The 22,509-nt window shown below is 40.7% G+C and overlaps 1 protein-coding gene across 3 annotated transcripts in view; it reads left to right on the top strand.

Annotated features, from left to right (window-relative positions):
• The first annotated feature begins 1,551 nt into the window (after positions 1-1,551).
• The window catches only part of rnf10 (ring finger protein 10), a 30,264-nt gene continuing 9,306 nt past the window's right edge, over positions 1,552-22,509 (top strand). Inside the window, exons 1-10 of one of the 3 annotated variants that reach the window (XM_048555701.2) lie at positions 1,552-2,016; positions 8,070-8,260; positions 9,150-9,358; positions 10,238-10,328; positions 11,495-11,679; positions 13,740-13,873; positions 16,785-16,945; positions 17,967-18,101; positions 19,238-19,463; positions 19,629-19,762. In XM_048555701.2, the coding sequence (XP_048411658.1) occupies positions 1,941-2,016; positions 8,070-8,260; positions 9,150-9,358; positions 10,238-10,328; positions 11,495-11,679; positions 13,740-13,873; positions 16,785-16,945; positions 17,967-18,101; positions 19,238-19,463; positions 19,629-19,762 (1,542 nt within the window). In that variant the 5' untranslated portion in view covers positions 1,552-1,940. Of the gene's footprint in view, positions 2,017-8,069; positions 8,261-9,149; positions 9,359-10,237; positions 10,329-11,494; positions 11,680-13,739; positions 13,874-16,781; positions 16,946-17,966; positions 18,102-19,237; positions 19,464-19,628; positions 19,763-22,509 lie in introns of all 3 variants that reach the window. The other 2 variants (XM_048555700.2, XM_048555702.2) reach the window with 2 other exon arrangements.

The raw sequence follows: 22,509 nt of genomic DNA, 5'->3' as shown, positions 1-22,509 counted from the left end.
TTTGACTCAGGGATAATTTAGCTAAGGCAATATGGACTAAAAATGTCATGAGTGAACTGGACAATTGGATTACTAAAATAAAAGCAAAGATCCAGGCTTGCTGGAAATCTGAAACAAAAATAGAAGATACTGAGCAACTCAGATAACAAAGTGTGGAGCTGGATGAACACAGCAGGCCAAGTAGCATCTCAGGAGCACAAAAGCTGACATTCCGGGCCGAGACCCCCTCTGATGAAGGGTCTCGAGCCGAAACGTCAGCTTTTGTGCTCCTGAGATGCTGCTTGGCCTGCTGTGTTCATCCAGCTCCACACTTTGTTATCTTGGATTCTCCAGCATCTGCAGTTCCCATTATCTCTGAATACTGAGAAACTCGGCAGGTTTGGTAGCATCTGTTGAGAGAAAAACAAAGTTAAGGTTTCAAGTTCAGTGACCCCTTTGTAAAAATGGTCAGAGTTCAAAGATCCAAGAAAGCACTTGAAGAAGCGTCTCAACCTGAAATGTCAGCTTTCCTGCTCCTCTGATGCTGCTTGGCCTGCTGTGTTCATCCAGCTTTATACTGTGTTATCTCTAAACTATATACTGCTATGCAATTCATTTTTGAAAACTCAAAAACTTTCTTTGTATTATTTTTATTATCTGTGGAAATTCAGGGAAGGAAAAGGAGCCACAGAAATGTATTATTCAGTATTGTGCATATGTAAATTGTGCTTTAAAATTATCGTGTATTAAATCTTGATGCGTTGTGGTAAATTACTGGGAGTAGCACTATACGTTTTCACGTTAGTGTATCTATGTATCAAAATACAAAAGATGCTGACAATAAATGATGGGCCATTCAGCAGGTGGAAAGAGAAAATGCATTTGCTTTAAGGTGGCTGATCTTCTGCTTACTTTTCACTTCAATTTTATCATAGTGTTTGTACAGCGTAAATAAAGGCCATCTAACATCTGTCTATTCTAATTCCATTTGTCAACATGATCTGTAGCCTTGTACACTAAGGTAGTTCAAGAGATTGCCTCGATTCTTAGTGTGTTTCCACCTCAACCACCCTTTTAGGCAGTGAGTTCCACACACTCACCATCCTCTGGGAGAGAACACTTTTCCTCAAATCTCCTGTCCTGCTTCTTACCTGAAAAGGACTATGTCTCCCTGTTATTGGCCCTTCTACTAAGGTGTCAACCTCTCTGATCTTTTCCCGAAGGCCCTCTCCAACAACTGCTTGTAGATATTTTTAATTAACCTGATCAGCGGTATTTATTACACACTTCTGTAAGGTTGAGGCTTGAACTAAGGACACCTCTGGCTCTGAAGGGACGACACTACCACTTCACCAGCAGACCCCCCAACTACGGGCAATGTGGTGTAACCAGGAGGCTGCTGTGACAGGGAATCACGTGGCCAGGGAGAGCGGCTGGCCATTGGCTGCGCTCAGGGAGACTGGCCGTGATTGGCGGAACGCGGGGAGAAGACTACAATTCCCAGCAGCACCCTGGGCGTCGGGCGCATGCGCGGCATCTCCGCTGTGTCTATAAAAGCGCTTCCATCCGGGTGCCTCGGTTCTTTCCTGGCGACTTGTCGCCATTGTTGTGCGGAGTGGGAGCGGTGCTGGATAGCTGAGTCTCGGCCTTTATACGAACCCAGACCGCTTCAGGAGCGCGGGGTGGGGGTCAAGTCAAAGCGCTGGGCCCTCTCCACTCATCTCCAGCGGCTTGTTCCAAGCCAGCTTCGTCCCCCACCCCCTCTCTCTCTTTTCCCCCTCATCCTCCCCTCCGCTCCACCTTCACTTTCGCCATCTTTAGATTTGGTCACAATGCAGAGGTCGCCATGATGAAGATTAAAGTTAGGCCCCGTTACGCGATGCCCTGTGGAAACCCGGTTGGCACAACCAGCCACGTCGTTCCCATCGAGCTGCTGGAAGCTGACGCTGGAAGATCCAGACATGGAAAAGAAGTCTGCACGTTCCGCCTCGGCAGGACCCAGCAAGGTGCCACCCTCGGACAGTAAAAGTAAACAAGGTAGGGTCGGTGGCGCCGCCCCCATCCATATCGTACAGTGTTTACAAGGCCACTGCAAGTACCCTCCGCTTTCCTCCCTCGGTCTCCTTCTCTGCCCCCACCGCCACCCCATATACAATCTGTCAGAATTTGTTCCGGCTTTCATTAAACCTGGGCTGCCCCTCACTCCCCTCACCTGAGCAGCTGTCGATCTGGTAATCCTGTGCTGCACCGTATGTTGTATCCTGTGCTGTTTATTTATCTCCCCCTCTCCCGACACTTGGGAAAGGTTCCTGGTGGATGGGCGAGGTGGGCCGCGGGTGAGATGCCCTGGTCAATACTTAATCCGCAGCTATTAGTATAAACTCAGTCTGACCCCGTTGCTGCTTCCCGCTTCCTTGACCTGTGTGCCACCTGTAATTTCTGACTGAGATTTGTGGCATCTTCAGTATTCTCTTTGTGTTTCGTGCCGAATGTCCTTTGTGGCAGAATTACTAGCCTGATTCCTTATTCACAAAGGGCTTTGGCATTGCTAATGATTAAGCAACTTATATTAGAGTTTGGTTACTTCAAATCTAATGGTTCCCCTTTTGATCAACTTAGTGACTTTTAAATGCAGTGGGTTTTGGGCCTCAAGTTGATGCGTTTAAAACCCTAGTTAATATAACTTGATCCATTGAGCACTGCTGTGGGATAATGATTTTTCTTTGAGTATGTACAAGATGGGGGAGATAGTATTATAATGTGAACTCATGAGAGCAAAGATGATTCTCGATAGGAATGAGACAGACAGGGTAGTTGTCATGGGGGACTTCAACTTTCCAAATATTGACTGGGACCACTATAGTTCAAGTACTAGATGGGTCAGTTTTTGTCCAGTGTGTGCAGGAGGGCTTCCTGACACAGTATGTAGACAGGCCAACAAGGGGCAAAGCCACATTAGATTTGGTACTGGGTAATGAGCCTGGCCAGCTGTTAGATTTGGAAGTAGGTGAGCACTTTGGTGATAGCGATCACAATTCTGTTATGTTTACTTTAGTGATGGAAAGGGATAGGTGTATACCACTGGGCAAGAGTTATAGCTGGGGGAAAAGGCAATTACGATGCGATTAGGCAAGATTTAGGGAGCATAGGATGGGGAAGGAAACTGCAGGGGATGGGCACATTAGAAATGTGGAGCGTATTCAAGGAAAAGCTCATGTGTCCTAGATAAGTATGTGTCTGTCAGCAGGGAGGAAGCTGTAGAGCACGGGAGCCGTGGTTTACGAAGGAAGTGGAATCTCTGGTCAAGAGGAAGAAGAAGGCTTATGTTAGGATGAAATGTGAAGGCTCAGGGCGCTTGAGGGTTACAGGGTAGCCATGAAAGACCTAAAGAGAGAGCTCAGAAGAGCCAGGAGGAGACATGAGAAGTTGTTGGCGGATAGGATCAGGGTAAACCCTAAGGCTTTCTATAGGTATTTAAGGAATAAAAGAATGACGAGAGTAAGATTAGGGCCAATCAAAGATAGTGGTAAGTTGTGTGTGGAGTCAGAGGAGATAGGGGAAGCGCTAAATGAATATTTTTCGACAGTATTCACTCTAGAAAACGACAATGTTGTTGAGAATACTGAGATACAGGCTACTAGACTAGTTGGGATTGAGGCTCACAAGGAAGAGGTATTAGAAATCAGTGTGTGAAAATAGATAAGTCCCCTGTGCCGGATGGGATTTATCCTCGGATCCTCTGGGAAGCCAGGGAGGAGATTGCCGAGCCTTTGGCATTGATCTTTAACTCGTCATTGTCTAAACGAATAGTGCCAGAAGACTGGAGGATAGCAAATGTAGTTCCCCTGTTCAAGAAGGGGAGTAGAGACAACCCTGGTAATTATAGACCAGTGAGCCTTGCTTCAGTTGTTGGTAAAGGGTTGGAAAAGGTGATAAGAGGATTTATAATCATCTAGAAAAGAATAAATTGATTAGGGATAGTCAGCACGGTTTTGTGAAGGGTAGGTCATGCCTCACAAACCCTATTGAGTTCTTTGAGAAGGTGACCAAACAGGCAGATAAGAGTAAACTGGTTGATGTGGTGTATATGAATTTCAGCAAGGTGTTCGATAAGGTTCCCCACAGTCGGCTATTGAACAAAGTGCAGAAGAATGGGATTGTGGGAGATATAGCAGTTTGGATCAGAAATTGGCTTGCTGAAAGAAGACAGAGGGTGGTCGTTGATGGGGAAATGTTCATCCTGGAGACCAGTTACTAGTGGTGTACCGCAAGGGTCGGTGTTGGGTCCACTGCTGTTTGTCACTTTTATAAATGACCTGGATGAGGGCGTAGAAGGATGGGTTAGTAAATTTGCAGACAACACTAAGGTCGGTGGAGTTGTGGATAGTGACGAAGGATGTAGGTTACAGAGACATAGATAAGCTGCAGAGCTGGGCTGAGAGGTGGCAAGTGGAGTTTAATGTGGACAAGTGTGAGGTGATGCACTTTGGTAGGAGTAACCGGAATGCAAAGTTGTGGGCTAATGGTAAGACTCTTGGTAGTGTAGATGAGCAGAGAGATCTCGGTGTTCACGTACACAGATCCTTGAAAGTTGCCACCCAGGTTGACAGGGCTGTTAAGAAGGCATAGTGTTTTAGCTTTTATTAATAGAGGGATTGAGTTCCGGAACCCAGAGGTTATGCTGCAGCTGTACAAAACTCTGGTGTGGCCGCACTTGGAGTATTGCATACAGTTCTGGTCACCGCATTATAAGAAGGATGTGGAAGCTTTGGAAAGGGTGCAGAGGAGATTTACTAGTATGTTGCCTGGTATGGAGGGAAGGTCTTACGAGGAAAGGCTGAGGGACTTGAGGCTGTTTTTGTTAGAGAGAAGAAGGTTGAGAGGTGACTTAATTGAGACATAAGATAATCAGAGGGTTAGATAGGGTGGATAGGGAGAGCCTTTTTCCTAGGATGGTGATGGCGAGCATGAGGGGGCATAGCTTTAAATTGAGGGGTGAAAGATATAGGACAGATGTCAGAGGTAGTTTCTTTACTCAGTAGTAAGGGTATGGAAAGCTTTGCCTGCAATGGTGGTAGATTCGCCAACTTTAAGTACGTTTAAGTCGTTATTGGACAAGCATATGGACGTACATGGAATAGTGTACGTTAGATGGGCTTCAGATTTGTATGGCCAGTCGGCACAACATCGAGGGCCGAAGGGCCTGTACTGTGCTGTAATGTTCTATGTTCATGAGCTAGGACCCTGGATCCTTGTGCCTTGTTGGCCATTGCTAGATGAATCACATGATAGATGTTTTTTGGTAGTTTGTATTTCTAAAATATGCTTATTTACAGTAACTCTGTAGTTTGCTTTAACATTCTAGTAACATATACTGTAATTTTATCCAGATTGAGATTAATCCAAACAGTGTTGCTCCTTCCAAGAGTTTGTCTGGCCAAACACTCTCTTTAATACCCTAACCTGAATGAGAGTCTGCCTCTAGTTTCTGTTACCCCCTGCCCCGTGCTCTCATTTGAAGGAGTAGCGTTACATTAAGCCATGTTGATGGCATCCAGTGCTACCTCACCACTACTTCTCCTGACTCAATTGTTACTAAGTTGTTAGACTCTTTGACTGAAATGTAGAAAGATTGAAGCCATTGTGTTCAGTTCCAACTACAAAATTTGTTCCCCAGCTACTGACTGCGTTCCCCTTTCTGACAATCTAACTTCGGCTGATGTGTTCATAGTCTCATACCACATTTTCTCCCAAGATGAGTTTCTAACTTTGTATTTCGACCATTACTGAAACTGCCCATTTCAGCCTCTAACGTTGCTCAAACATGCCCTGTCTCAGCTCTGTCCTGCCTGCATCCCTAATCCTTGCTTTTGTTTATCCTGTAGTCTGACTTGCTACACACGCTTGGTTGATGTCCCATATTCCAACTTCTAAATCTGAGTTCATCCAGAGCTTTGTTCATAGTTTAACCCTTGAATCCCATTCCTGTATCACCTAAGTGCTTGTTCAACTACATAGGTTGAGTGTCTTCAGCAATGCATTCATTTAAAAATTTGTATCCTTCTATGGCTCTGCCCCTCCCTATTTGTGTAATGCACTCCAGCCTGGCAACTGAGATATCTGCACTTCCCCAATTCTGACCTCTTGTGCATCTGCAATTATAATTGTAGCATTGGCAATCATGCCTTCAGTTTGCCTGGATCTTGTGTTCTTGAATTGCCTCCCTACATCTCTGCCTCTTGATTTTGCTTTTCTCTTCTAAGACAGTCTTTAAAACTCATCTCTTTTACCAAACTTTTGAGCATCTGAATTAATACCTCATTATGCGTTAGTGTCATTTTAAAATGCTCCTTTGAAACACCTTTTAAATGTTTTATCACATTAAAATTGCTCTGTAACTAGAAATTTTGTTTGAACCTTGTTCTGAGCTGGACCGTCTGTTTAATATGCATAAATGCACTTTGTGCGGTGTTCAAATGCATGGAAATGCTTTGAGACATGGTAGAGTGAAGATAAGAATTGGTTGAGTGTTTGTGGATTGATAAAGGCAGTGAAGTGTCAATAGTTTATGAAGTAGTTAAACATGAAGTTTTCTTTGAAACATTCTGCTTGGCTAATTAAGGTTGAATTTATTTACCCCGTTAGAATTTGTCAACTCGAGATAGTTTTGTTAAACTTGCATGAAATGTGCAATATCTTTGTCACTCAGAGGGGCATCATTCTTCAATAAGTGCAGTACTGTTAAGGAGAAGGGAGAAAGCAGGTAACCTTGAATTTTCTCTACACTGCCCTGAAATTCCAGTGCTGCAATGGTTGCTTCAAACTTTGCAGTTTCTAAATGTTATCTTGAACAAAATTACGCATGTGTTTTTTTTGGGTCAGTATATCTCCCTCACCTATTTGCACTTCAGTGACAGATATTCTTGGGTTGGGTTGACACTGGTGATTCACTTCATCAATAAATGGGGAGGCGATGGCCTAGTGGTACAATTGCTGGACTGTTAATCCAGGGACCCAGATAAAGTCTGGGAGCACAGGTTCAATCCTGCCATGGCAGATGGTGAATTTTAAATTCAATAAATATATGTAATTAAGAGTCTAATGATGACTGTGAGTCCATTATTGATTGTTGTGGAAAACACATCTGATTCACTAATGTTCTTTAGGGAAGGAAACTGTCATCCTTACCTGGTCTGGTTTACATAACTCCGAATTCACAGCAGTGTTTGACTCTTAACTGCCCTCTCGGCATTTAGGGATGGCCAATAAATGCCTAGCCAGCGACGCCCAAAAAAATGTGGTTTACCTGGTATCTGGCTTTCGAAGCAAAAGGCTACAGTTCTTTTTCGTACTTTCCAGTGACACTGGAAAATTGTTGGTGAGCTGTGTACTCTCTAGTTTGTTTTAAGTTTTTTGGTTGGATCACTTCAGATGTTTATAATTTTTAATCTGCACACTCAGGATTGAAAACTCTAATCATTGAGTCCTCAATATCGAGTCAATGATTTCTACTTCGCGCTCCTCCTTTATGCAGTACGCTGTACAAATGTACTGAATGTGTAAAACTGTAAGGCATGTTTTATTGATGTTAACATTGGACCATATGTAGGTGACAACTTATTTGCATATCTATTTCAACATGAGTTCTTGAATTCTGGCTCTTAAACATGAACCTTAAACATGAAAGTTTCATGTTTAGATGAATTGTTCTTTTACATCGTAACATGTTTTAATTCCTTTAGAATCTAAATATATCCGAACATTGCTCATGGAGGGAGAGGAGTAGGTGGCGGGTGCACAACCTGACTCGATAGCGCTCTAATAAAAGCCACGTCGTCGATGGTAGAGATCTGAAGTCAAAAGGACAAAATGCTAAAGAAATTCAGTACGTTTTCCAGCATCTGTGGAAAGAGAAACAAAGTTAAAGTTTCAAGTCCAATGTGCAGAGTTTCTTCAGCATTTTGTCCTTTTATATCATATCTCTCCATTTGACCTTTATGCCTTGCACCTTTTTAAACAAAAATCAGTCAATGATTTAAGATGAACAATTGATCCATCACCTGTTTTGTCATTTTAAAATATTTCTGCAGATGGCAAAGGTGGAACTGGATCAAGATGCTACAGCAGGAAACGAGACCCAGCTTTTCCTAAAAATGAAAATGTATCTAACCAGACCCGCCGCACCAATCCACAGAAAAGCAAAGCTTTTGACAAGAGACCCCCTGCACGTGGCAGCAACAAATCCTTTAGCACTTCTGGTAATGGTGGTAGACGGGAAGAGGTGAGATTGAGCAGTTTGACGCTGTCATTAATGTATGCATGTTACAATGCTAAAACCAATTGGTTGTTGAAAAGGCCATTTAAAGACGAAAAGGTTATTAGCCCTCTGTTTATATTGCCAAAGCTTGCCTGCACAAGATATGTGGCTGAGGTCTTAAATACAAGGCACAACTTGAATTTGTCTGGTGGCTTGAAAGGTCTGGGATTTCTTTTAGACTGCTTCCTAGTCCTAGATTCCCCAGCTAGTGGAAATGTCTATCCTCTTGTTTTCAATAAATCTTGAAAACATCATCAAAGCACCCCTTCACCTTTCTATGCATCAGGCGGTATAGCAGTCCTAGTTGATGTCAATTGTGGCTCAGTTGACAGCACTCTTGTTTCTGAATCACAAAGCTGAGAGTTTAAATTCCACTCATGGCCTTAAAAGCCAAGATTCACAATGCAGTTCTGAGGGGCATTGCACTATTTGAGATGGCAATTTTCAGATGAAACTAGGTCTTGTCTACTTTGTGTCTCTGGGCATTATTTTGAAAGTGCCAGTGACTTATTCCTCGTGTCCTGGTCCATATCTCTCCGTCAAAATGACAAAAAACAGATCATCTGCCTGTTATTGCATTATTAACTGCAAGTATAAATATTGATTGATACAGATTTTAGTCTGTGATGCTGACACAACCAAAGCAGAATTTTGTCAAGTTTCATTTAACCATTGGATCCTGGGTATCATCTTGGGAAATCAATGCTGCGTTTTCTCCAAGGACAGTAAATCCTTAAGATGTGGTGTCTTGCATTGCTCCAGATGTTTTCTAAACAGGGCTTTGCTCAACCATAGTTGGACAAGTTATTGGAAGTTGGCCTCCTGTACAAAATAAACTTTCTTCTTTTTACAGGTAGCAGAGGTGCGGAGGGCAGAGTTCAGTCCTGCCCAGTTTACTGGTCCTAAGAAGATAAGCCTAAACCACTTGTTAAACTTTACGTTTGAACCTCGAGGTCAGTCAGGCTCACATTATGATGGTAATTGCCATGGAGGCTGGGGACGAAGAAACAAGTGGGGACACAAACATAAACCATTCAACAAAGAGCAATTCTTGCAGGCCAAGTAAGTTAAAGAAACAATGAATCCACTGATCTAGATGTGTTTACTTCACCTTAGGTGACGAGAATCATAGTCACACACAAATTGCAAACTATCTACTGTTTGTTGTGATAGTTGACTGTATTTGGAAGTTTTATTGCTGTTTTGATGCTCAGGCCAGGAATTTGAAACAATCTGTCTTGATGCTCAAATATCTGAATTATTCTAGTACATGTTCAGGATATGTTCCTGCAGTGAAACTCATCAGACTCTGATAATGGTCTTTGATATCAGCATGATTTAATTGCTCCACTTAGCTGCTGCTTTAGTGGAAGTGCTGTCAAATACTGTTGATTGGAAAAGTGCTTTACGCCTACTTGATGAAACGAGAGAAGTGGGAGGATGAAGTTCATATTTTCTAATTATATTTTGTTCTGGAGTTCCACTGAAGGTGCAGTTTGAAATTGTTTACTACTTTCGTGATTGGCTGTTACTTGACAATGTAAAATTTGTTTGAGTCCAGGTATTGCTATCTGTAGGTAGCTGTTGTAAAACTTCATTTCACTGTCAGCCCCTCAAAACTAATGACATTACTGCGTAAAGCTGAAATTCTGGCCATGTAGTTTTATTTGGCCCATAAATGTGATGAGGAACAAAGTAATATTAGGAGCATCATGAGCTCTAAATGACTGTTTGCAAAGTCTAATTTCAGCCAATATAAAATAAATTGTGGATTCTGGAAATAAATTTGTGGAGAGACAGCAGACGAGTCACTGGACTCAAAAGTTAATTCTGCTTTCTCTCTAGAGATGCTGCCAAACCTGGTGAGTTTCTCTAGTAATTTGTTTTTGTCTAATTTAAGCTATTGATTTTGGATGACTAATTTCCCATTTTCTCTTCAAGCTGTCAGTTTGTGGTCTCTGAAGAACAGGACTACAGTGTTCATTTTGCTGACCCAGATATGTTGGTGAAATGGGACTTTGTGCAGCAGGTGGTAAGTATTGGTATTTATTAGATGGTGAGAGGTATTCTGGTTTCACTGGCAAAATTAGTGAATTGAAGAGCAGAAAATAACAGATTTGCTATGAACATTAAAAAGTAAATTTTGCTACCAAGCACTTTAAAACCATTTAAGTTCCTTTTAGTAAGTTGTTCTTAATTTCTGTAAATGCATTACATTGTCCACAACTGAGAAATTGTCTGCAAAGAGCTCTAGGTCAAACCATTTGGATTATAGTTTCCAGTGGAGCTAACACTTTGAATTTGGAAATATGTGTATCTTAGTTTCTTTTTGTAGTATCTTCCTGCATGTCTGTCGCTTGAGACTAAGCTATCATCCAGTCTCCAAATAGTTCAAAGGAAATGTTTTGCGATTTTAACAAAAAAAAACTAGAGAACTGATGGAATTTCATTGAAAACAGCATATGACTTTTATCAAGTGGATTGATTTCTCCGATTGTAGTCAGTAGGGAGATGACCAAGTCTAGAATCTAATATGCAGAGCTAGAACTGAACAGCCTTGTCATAAGACAAGTAGCAACACCACTCGCGTCTTAGAAAATAAACTGAATGGAGTATAAAATTGGAGATTCTAGGGATACAGGTGAGCAAATAATGAGAAGTAGTGAACAATTAAAAATGGAGGCCAACCTAAAATTATTTCTAGTATTTCAATTGGTCAAATTAGATTAAACTTCTTTCGGAGCCTGCTCAGATTTCTTACAGTATTGTGCATAATTCCAGTTTCCATATTGGGAAAGATTCGTCAGATTGGGGATACTTGTATAATTAAAAAGGACTTTGAGTTTAACTGAGCTTTTCAAAATTCTAATTGGGTGCTTCTAATGCAAACCAATGATTTTAAATACAAGCTAATTAATAAAATAGAAAGGGAAGTGAAACTTTTTCATTTGGTTGGTAGAATGTGGAACTTGCCACTGCAGGAAGTGATTAAAGCAAGTGGCTTGGTGACTTTCAATAATGAAGTAAATTAGTACATGAGTGCAGGAGTGGAAAACATAATGAAGTGTGTACGGAGAATGAGATATTGATTACTTTGAAGTACTTCTGACATCAGGTATTGTTTCTGTATTGTCAATCCGTATATGCTCTGTTAATTACCTTGAGTACAGCTTGCTAAAGTGTGTCTTTGCTTTCTAGCGCATCTGTAGTCATGAAGTTCCTTCGTGTCCAATCTGCTTGTATCCTCCATCTGCTGCAAAGATAACTCGTTGTGGGCACATCTACTGTTGGGCTTGTATTCTTCACTATCTCTCCTTAAGTGAGAAAACATGGGGTAAATGCCCTATCTGTTATGAGGCCGTACATAAGAAAGACCTCAAAAGGTGAGAATAAGAACTGTTCTCAAGAAACCAGTTGATTTCTGTTTTCCAACATAGTTTTGCATTGGGCAAACATGCCAAGTGAAATGGTATGGATTTGTCAAAGTATAATTCATTGTAAGAATTGGATACACATTGTACTACTTAATACAATATTCACAAAAAGGTAGTTCTCCTAAACATAGTTGAGTTCTTGTGCAACCTTGTGCTATAGAAAAACATGTTATAGGGAAATTGCTATACTGTATAGTAGAAAGTTTGTGTTATTCAAACAGTGCCCACTTTTCATCAATTGTGTTACAGCCAATTTGTGTTAATGAAACACGTTATAACAGAAGTACCTGTAGTAGTATTTGCATAATAATGTCTGACTTTGATTTCAAATGGCTGGTATAAATGACCAATAACTGAACATTTGGACATAGTACCTCAAATCTAGTGTGCCCTACTGAGTTGATTCTGGATTTTGGGTTTTCCGAATTTTGGGTTTTCCAGATGTTGGGTCAAGCTGGGTTAGTAAGTTAAGGGTTGCTTGGAGTGCAGGATAGTGTGGCATGCGAAGGTAATAAGTAGTCTGGAATCACTAATTTGTTCATGTAGGTTGAGTTTATTCTTAGTTAAAAAGATAAAAATTCCATGCATTTTGGATTCTGCTAGATTTGGTAGACAACCTGGCAGCACTCTACATATTATTAAAATCTACTTGGACATGTGAGGACTTAACACAACAAAGTCAAAAATCATTGATTTGATTCTCTTTGATTAAATATTTTGATGGAAGAGTACCTATTCATATCTCAATTAATTCCCATGGAGAGACGTGAGCATAGGTCAAATGGTGATCATGCCTGAAACAAATTGTACAGAAGACATTGCACCGAAGCTAGTTATGATCACTGGTTTATGTCAGTATTAAGAATAAAAAGAGATGAATTGTGCTGTAAGTAAGCATTTTTCCTAAGCTGTGACCACTTTAGTGTCAGAGCCATGCCATTGACTGTGATCTCTCTCAGTCATAAGATTGATTGCTTTATTATGGTAACCTGGTTCTACGCACCTTGCAAGTATGTTCTTTTAAAGTTTTCATATTTGTTTTATTTTATCTGTCACCCTTGTCTCAAGAGCTAGACAGGTACAATAGAACTACTAGATTTTAAAGAATAAATTATGTCTACTGAGTCACAAATTGAGATTTTACTGTAAAATTAGTATTGACGCTGTTTCAGTAGTTTTATCAGGTACACTACTTCAGAAATATGTTTTTGCTTTTTTATTCAAATTAACTACTCCATATTTTTGAAATTGAATTGAATTATTGATTTTATTTACCTTGGTAGCTTTGAATGCATCGCCATATTGCATTATGCTTTGTGCAAAAGGAGGAGCAAATCTTCCATCTGTACCAGTCAATAATTGTTATTTGAAGGGCTGCCTGAGATGATATTTTCATCTACTTTTTAAATTGTCAAGTTATGCAAAGTGCTCTTGTTGACTGGGCAGGATGTCTAGATGTCCCTCAGATGGTGAGATTGAAGTATAAAAGTGCATAATGTTTATACTTGGATCTTTTTGAGTCCCATCTGATGCTCTTAAACCATACTATTAATTTGGGATTTGGTTAATCTTTAACATTTCTCTCCCAGCTTTATCAAGACATTGATGTTTTCTGGCAAGAAATATATCCTGTTTATTGAGAGTTGCTGGTCTATACTAGAATGAGTAACTTTTGTTGAGTATCTTTACCACTTCGGTACTTCATTTGTTCAAGGCAAGTCTGTTAATTAACTTGCAGCCTTTGACTTTTAGTTGCTGTGTATTACCAGTCAATTAAGGCAGCACTGTCAGGTGTCAAGCAACTCAGTCAACCATGCAGATATTTCAAGCATTGAAAAGTTATCCTGCCAAAATTGTGGACAAGCATTTTAAATTCCAAAGTAGTTCTATTTGGTACCAGTATAAGTTCTCTGTTGACGTACTTCATTTTAATATCAATATAGACGTGATCAAAGATTGGAACTCTTCATGAATAAGGCAGGTGTAACCAAAGCTTTGCTTTGTTTCAGTGTTGTTGCCATGGAAACACATCAGTACAGTGTGGAGGATACAATAACCATGCAGTTGATGCGTAGAGAGAAGGGTGTTCTGATGGCTTTACCCAAATCAATGTGGATGAAAGTTGAACCAGTTTACTTGGGAGGTGAGTGGAAGCACTAATTCATTTGGCTCACTGCTTGCTCACTCAGCACCACTTTGTACGAGTGTATGTATTGGGCATCAGGTTGTGTCATCCAGATTGTATGCGGAATTGTGGATGGTTGGGAAAGAGCTGAAAGCTAATGGTTCCATAAACCATCAACCACAAATATGTTGCAAATGCCATCTAGAGCTATGCAAACTACATTTGAGTAAATGTTGAAATAACCTTTCGTAAAGTACTTCAACACTTGCATAAAGATTATTGCATTTCATCGTAATTCATGTGAGGTGTTTGAATAGTGATGCCAAACAAATGTTTTTATTGGTCAGGTCATAGCAATTTGTAATTCAGAAGTGGAATTGGAAGGGTAGTGGTTTAAACTAAATATGAGCTATTTTGAAGTTTTGTAATCTGTGACAGTCATGTTGAACGTCAATAAGGAGAACTAAATCCCAAAAAGGAAAATATATGTTTTTACTTTAAAGTGCTAGAACACTCTTGGATTAGAATTAACCTATTTCCATACTAGAAAAGGAAGTTTTAAATTGATACTGTAACATCGGTTTGTCAGGGAGCCCAAGTACTTCATTTACTTCCACGGTTTGTGATACTGGAAGACCAGTGGGAGTAGTGGCTACCTTCACATACTATTTCTAGTTTTAATGTGATGTGATGGAGCTGGCTGTTGCACTGTTGGCATGGCAATCACAACTGAAAATGGGTAACCTTATTCCTTTAGAATTATAAAATGGAGATGCTACGCTTTTGCTGTAATAACTGTTGTATACTTTCAAGTCTGTCATTCTTCCTTGTTGCCCTATGATGTACTCTTTTTGCAGTTGAATATTACTAGTTTTAGTTGCTGGCATTAGTAACTACACACTACACTAGCTTTACTAAAGATCAGACGAGTGAACAGGCAACTCCAATTCCACCTCACTATTTGCACTTCTAAAATCTTGATGCCTCCATTTGCTGCTCTTAGAGCTGACGTCACTAATTTGGTTGAATTGTTTGAGGCAGTAATAAAATAACACCATTGCTATGATCAGGTCTGACTGTGACTCCACTTTCAAGGAACTATTCATCTGCATCTCTAGGTCTCTTTGTTTGGCAACCCTCCCCGGGGCCTCCTATTAATTGTACAAGTCCTGGCGTGGTTTGTCTTGGCAAAATGCAGCTGCCTGAGGGTGTCAGTTCAGGTTAATGTGTTAGGTAAGGCATACAGAACACTTGCCTTTATCATTTGTGGCATAGATTGTAAGAGCAGCGAGGTTAAATTGGACCTGTATTGGACTTTGGTTAGGCTGTACCTGGAGTACAGTATGCACTTCTGGTCACTGTACTTTAGGAAGCTTGTGATTGCACTGGAGAGGGTGTAGAGGAGATTCATCTGAATGTTGCCTGGGTTGGAGCATTGTCTCAATGAACAAGAGGCTGGATAATCTTGTTTTGGTTTCTTCAGTAGAGAAGGTTGTGTGTGGACCTGATTGAGGTGTATAAGATTGAGTGGCATGGACAGGGTGCATAGAAAGCAGCTTTTCCAACCGGTTGAAGAGTTGATAACAATACAGACATAAATTAAATGTGAAAGGCAAGATGTTTAGCTAGCTGGTGTGGGAATGCACTGCAGGAGGGTAGTTGAGGTAACTAACCTCACAGCCTTGAAAAGGTACTTTGAGCTTTGAAATGTAATAGCATTCAAGTGTATGGACCAAATGCAGGTAGATGGAACTAGTGTAGATTGAGTAGCTTTTTTGTTGATGCAGACTTGATGGGCCAAAAGGCCTCATTTGTACTGTAAAGATTCTAGGTTTGCAATCTCTGAAAAAGGGGCTGATTTCAACAGTATAGAAGAGCCTTAGACTGCAGGCATATCAATGGACTGGTGAATTGGGCAGATAAGTGGCAAATTGAATTAAATGCTGTGAAGTGAGACACCCCATTTTGGGAGGGTAAGGGATTATACAATAAATTGTAGTGAAAGAAGAGATCTTCATTCCATGTCCAGGAATCTCTGAAGGTAGCAGGACAGATCATGGAGTTGTTACAAAGGCAAGCAGGAAATTTTCCTACTGATTGAGGTCTACATAGTAAATGCAAGAGGGTTACGCTAGAACTATATCAGCATTATTTAAGCTATAATTTTAATTGAGTATTACACACAGTTCCAGTCACATTATGGAAAGTGTGATTGTACAAATGGGTACAGAGGATTTTGTTGCAAAGTTTTTGCTGACGAAAGAGCAGGTAGGCTGTTTGTTTTCTTTAGGATAGGGGGATGAAATATTTTACTGTAACCTCCTGTGTAAAACTTGGTCTAGACAGTGGAAAGAAAAGATTATTAATCTTTTCTAACAGCTACTGTCAGGGAATTTGCATTAATTGGAAGGATTTAGAGTAGAATTGAATTATTTTCAATGTTGGTGTCTGGAACTCTGATTAAAAGGGTGGTAGGGGCAGGGACCCTCTTTAAATCCACCATGTCTAAGGTTTTTAGATGTGTAACCTATTGGCCTGTGGACATGGAGGTGGAAGCTTGAATTTGACAACATCAGTCTTTTTAAGCTGGCAGTCGCACAGTAAGCTCACTAGCCACTTCCTGTGCCATAAATTTATTTCCATGTTTGAAACCCCAGAGAATGTTACCCATAACTCTATATCCCACTTTGTCACCATTAGATATTCTAAGATTCATACTGCCTGTCTAAAATATTGAGTTGGAGGCTCTAATTTTAAGTTGATGAATTGAGGAAGTTTACTTAAATGAGTTTATTTTGCACCAAGCTCGAAGTTGTTGCATGTAAGCAATTTATTTTGCAGTAAATAAAATAACACTTCATTTTCAGTGATGTTGACATTTTTAGTCTTCTATGCACATGGTAACGTTTAATTTCAATACTTCCAGTAGATGAAGAATACAGCCGATATTCAAAGCTACTTCTGGCTACAACACAGCAGGTTTTGCAGCATGTGATCGATAAAGAGCGAGCAGCCCTGTTGAGACAGTATGAAGAGGAGAAAGATACACCTGAAGCCTGCTTTATTGAAGCAGCAATGCAAGAGCTCAAGGTATGATAAACTACCGTTAATAGTCTATCACTTTGTGCATGTGTAGAATGTTCTTGAAAGTTGTCTGAATATAACAGGAATAAACATTAAGGAATTTTTCTGTAAATGAAAGCTTATCAAACCAAATGATTATAAATTACTATTGGTACATGTTTTTAATGAGATCAGTGTCTGAATTGCTTTTGTTTTAATGTTCTCTTTCACTCTTGAAAGCAGGTATCATATTTGGACTATGACACTATAAGAAGTAATACCCTGATTTTTGCCTTTGACTGTTTTTGGGTAATATTGTTTAGGTGACGGGCTTTATTTGATCGTACATATAAACAGTGCTAAACTTTGTGCTGTCACTGGCGCTGAATCATGATCCTTTAATTTCTTCATCTTTAGATCAGGAAATGAGAGAAGTTCATTGTACCAAAGGTTTAATTATTACTACAGAATGCTAGAGTTAAATGTGGGGCCTGCCCATGTAGTGTTTGATAGCAGTAGGTGGGACATTCCCTTTGTAGTTTGAATTATGTTCTATTATAGAAGTAAAGAGCCAAGCAGAATTAAAAAATTTGATATTGGTTTGCTGATCTAAAAATGATAGAGAATCTTAGCTTTTTGCTAAATTTCCAAAGTCTGAGGACGTTAGTTGAATAATTTTCTCAGTTTCCCCCCAGTTTTCCAAGAAAATCAGACCTTTTAAGTGTTATATGCAGCTTCTAAAACCACTGACTTCTGACCTACAATTAGAGGAACTGATGCAGTCACTTGAATGTTAGCTGATTCTTTTTGGTGCAGTTTTCTTAGTTTTATTGCATTTTCACACCTGTTAAATTGGTTCAAATGATACAAGTGAGAGTTAGATGGCAGTTCTCCCATCATGATCCTGCTACCTGAACAATGTAATTGGAGTTTGCTTTAAGTGTTTGCGTAGTAATCAGTACCCTTATCAAGTGTTACTAGCCTGAATCTGTAGTGAAATTATTATAATCCCAGTTCAAGCTGAGTGTATTGGACTTTTAAATTACAGAATCGAGAGCAAGAGTTGCTGGGCTGTCCTACTCCAGGAAAGGAAGCTCTTGGTGCAATATTTAAACTTGACGAGTTGACCATTGCTGATTCAACAGCATCTGCTGAGAATATCACTAAATGCAGCAAGAACCAAGTTAGTACCAGTGTTGCAGGCTGGTTTTAAGTTTGTGTTCATTGGCGGGGGAGGGGGGGGTTGTTTGAAAAAAGAATTTAATGTAAATATTGTTTAACAGAAAGCCATTATAGGCCAGGGTACATGAGGTAGTGAATAGAAATTGATAAAAGTTTGATCACGGTTAGTAGTTCAGATAACAAGTTTCCGGGGGGAGAAGGTGGGAGGATAGTGAGCAATGTGCCTGGACTGATCTAGATCCCAGTGTGGGCAGTCTGCTGTAGAGACTGAATGCCTTGAAAGGCACTGCTACATGGATGCTGTAAAGGTCTTCTCGAGCAAATATTCAATGCCACCCTATCACACTTTTCCCAGATCAATTGATGCAAGAACACCCTGTTGATAAATTGAACATTCAAACTGTCACGATGCCATTGCATGTGCTAATCTAGCAACTACTTAGCACGCAGGAATCACCATGCTGTGTAGTTGCCAGGATGGCTTTTTTGTCCGCAGAAAAGTGTAACAAGACCGCCAGGCAACTGAGTGGGTTGTTTGAGCAGTTCGGGTTGTGATGGTTTTGGAGGACATCTGAAGCATTCTTTCAATGGGCAGAAAGTTGCCTTCAGTGGAAGGAGGAATGATGGGAAGGGGGACCATATTAAGCAAAGGATTCCTCAACCCACTAGCCCACAGGCTTTATTATACATATGCACAATAAGCAATTCCCAATTTCTCCTAACTTTCCTTCCTGTTTGCAGCTGTTGGAATAATGAATCCCTGTTTCATGATTTTTGGGCCTTCCACCTGTTCAAATCTCATTTTACATCCACCCACTCCAGAGGTAATAGTCAAGAATGACAATTTCAGTAGCAGATGCACTGGGACTTAGGTATTGTTAGTGTTGCCAATGATGTATAGTGGGAAGTTCATCTAATCAGCTGTAATGTTTGGACTGCTACCTGGTACAGTCTTAGTTGCCAGTGAGTCAGGGTTGCCCAACTGAGTTTGTGACAGACTAAATATAATGGCTTGGTCTTTATTAAAAATAATTCTTATTTAGCACTGAATATTGAAGTTTTTTGTGATTTTAATCACTGCTGGTTGTGAAGATATATTGAAATCTAATCTGATGTAGTCTGAATATTTCCCATTAGGATGTATTGGCTTATTCATCTGCATTTGATGAAATTATTGATGAATCTCAAGAGGAGACCACTGCTGCAGCTTGTACGGAGGCGGATGAGCCAATTACTGTTCCTGAATCAATCAGCAGTGACAAAACGGGAGCTTGTGGAACTAATTGTGGAGAACCAGAAAATGGGCCTTCATTTGAGGCTACTAGACCAAGCTCAGAAACAACTTACTACTATTATTACCAAGGTGAGCCTTCTGCTTGAGTGATATCAGGTAAATGTTGATGGTTTTTCTTCTCAAAAAAGTTACTTAAATCATATAAGCAGACTGAATTGTTGAACTAGTCTGAAATCGTCTCATTTAAATTCCCTTTTTGTTTCTGCAAGACTAATTCCCTTGTCTTTTTTTCAGCTGAGGATGGGCAATATATGTTTCTGAGCCCAGTTAATGTGCGATGTCTGGTGAGGGAATATGGTAGCCTGGAGAAATGTCCTGAGAAGATCACTGCAACAGTAGTGGAGATTGTTGGGCATTCAATGACTGAGGTAGAGTAACTTGCATTTAAATTTATAAATTTGAACATTTTGTACTCATGGACTTCACTTTTGGAACATTCTTTTACTTTTGGATTTCAATCCAATGCTATTATAACAGTTGGATACAGGCAGTTACAAGACATTATTCACTCTGTCCCATTAATACCTTAATTTCAGTCTTGGATTACACTGCAGCCATATATTTTTGCACTGGATATGCTAATTTCCCTGAGATTCCCAGTTTAGCATTACTTGTTGAAATTGTTTTGAATGTTTGAGCTCCAGCAGTCTCAAGGTCACTGTAAAAAAATAGCTTAAGACTGCCAGTCAAGCTTATGATCAAGTAATTTAATGTACTTGCGACAATATTAACAGTTGTGCTTCTAGATGGATCTTGGCTATAGACAAGCAGTTCAGCACTGTAACCCTGCATTTTTCAGGGATAATCCACCTAGCCTGTACTACTTTGGACTGTGGGAGGAAACTGAAGCACTCGGAGAAAACCCACATGGACACTGAAAATGTGCAAACTCCACACAGACGGCCAACTGAGGCTGGAACTAAATCCAGGTCCCTGGTGCTGGGAGGGAGCAGTGCTGACCTCTGAGCCACTGTGCTGCCCAAATCATTCTTAATAAGTAATATGGAAGCAGGTCATTGATTCTGCCGAACACCATTTCCTTACTCATAACTTGAATGCTGCTGATATTCTAAGAGCATTCAGCACTATTCATCACTGCAATCTTGACAAAGAAACCAAATTCTGGAGACGTGCTCTTGATGTCAAGACAGTATCAAACAATGTGGCACCAAGGAATCTTATTTAAATTAACAGTGTGTTTTAGGGGGTTTGAGACTAACTGGAATCTTTCTAATGAAAAATATAATAGCCTTTCTCAGCCCCAGGCATCACTACAAAATTCTGCATGGTGTTATCTAGGCTGAAGCATCATGACAGCTTCATTACTGACTTTCAGTTCAAAACATTCGAAAGGAGTAACTGCGTATGATTCAATTCTATTCATGCCTTTGGTCATGAGGCAAGACAAAATTGAGACGGGATGATGAGAGATAAAACATTTGTGCCAGGCAAATTACAGTCAGTAACAATGCCCCAGTGGGCCAGCCACCTTCCTTAACCTTGTGACATGGCTGCTGTTAAAAGCCCCTGTTCAGTGCCTGAAGATGTGACAAATTGATCAGGAACTTAACTGGACTAGCTATGTAATTACTGTGGCTACAAGTGGAAATCTGCAGTGTCTCAAAAGGTTTACCGTTATCTGGAAGGCATAGGTCAGAAGTATAATGAAATTCTTGCTACCTGTCTGAAGCAGTTCCAAGAACTTGAGGCTCAACGTCACCCAGGGCAAAGCAGCCCTCATGATTGACATTCCATGCAAAATCTTTAACAGTTATTCCCTACACCAATGGCACTGTTTCTGCCATGTGCAAAATGCATAACGTTATCTCTAAACCTGTGACTGCTACTACCATGAAGTTCAAGGGTCTCTGGCATTTCAGAACATCACTGCCTATAAATTAAGTTCCCAAGCCCCACACCATCCTGACTTGAAAATATATTGCCATTCTTTCACTGACATGAGGTCAAAGTCCTGGAACGTGCTCCCCAATGGTCTGCATCATGTCACCCCTTCACTCAGAGGCTGTGCCCTTGGGTCCAAGTCTCTCTCTCAAGTGGAAACATTTCCACATCCACTCTGTTCAGGTGCCTCATCCATATATACTCCAGACACAGATCTTGCGACCTCAACAGCTGCTCATGACAAGCCCTGTATTCCTGGGATCATTTTTGTAAGCCTCCTCTGGGCGCGCACACACGTCCGCCCTTTGATACAGGGCCCTACACCACTCACGATATTCCGAGTGTGGTCTCATCTGTATTCTAGTCCGTGTGAATGCTAACAGAGCATCTGCCTTGCCAACTGAACTTGTTAACCATGAGAATCCTGAACTAGGACTCCCAAATTCCTTTGCTTCAGATTTCCGAAGTCCTTCCCTGTTTAGATAATAGCTTATGCCTCTTCCTACTGAAATGCATAACCTCACTTTCTTACCTTGTACCACTACTTCCCCACTCCCACCATGTCCAAATCCTTCTGCAGCCTCACCACTTCAACACTATGGGAACTGCAGATGCTGGAGAATCCAAGATAATAAAATGAGGCTGGATGAACACAGCAAGCCCAGCAGCATCTCAGGAGCACAAAAGCTGACGTTTCGGGCCTAGACCCAATACCCTCGGTTCCTTTGTCCAGGTCATTAACGTATAGTGTGAATAGTTGTGGTCTCAATACTGACACTTGTTGAATCCCCCCCAGTCACCTGCTGCCATCCTGAAAAAGGCCCACTTATTCCCATTCTGCCTTTGGCCAGTCAACCAATTGTCTAAATGTGTCGGTACTTTGCCCCTAACACTATGGGCTCTTTGCTTATTTAGCCTCCTGTACAGGTCCTTGTCACAGGCCTCCTGGAATTTGAAGTGTCCGCTGACTGTCCTTTGTCTAGCTTGCTCCTTACCCTCTCAAAAAATCCTAAGATATGGCAGGCCTGACCTGCCCTTGATGAAGCTGTACTGACTCAGCCCTGTTTTATCATGCACTTCCAAGTACTCAGCAATCTCATCCTTAGTATTTGACTGTAAACTCTTAGCAACAGCAGAAGTCAGGCAGGAAAAGAGCTTGCATTTGCATGGGTCCCAGTCATGCCTGTTTCTTTGTGGGGTACATGGAACATTC

The sequence above is a fragment of the Stegostoma tigrinum genome, chromosome 26 (genome assembly GCF_030684315.1).
Source record: "Stegostoma tigrinum isolate sSteTig4 chromosome 26, sSteTig4.hap1, whole genome shotgun sequence".
Lineage (NCBI taxonomy): Eukaryota > Metazoa > Chordata > Chondrichthyes > Orectolobiformes > Stegostomatidae > Stegostoma > Stegostoma tigrinum.
The sequence above is the reverse complement of the archived record's forward strand: the minus strand, read 5'-3'. Positions and strand labels throughout refer to the sequence as shown.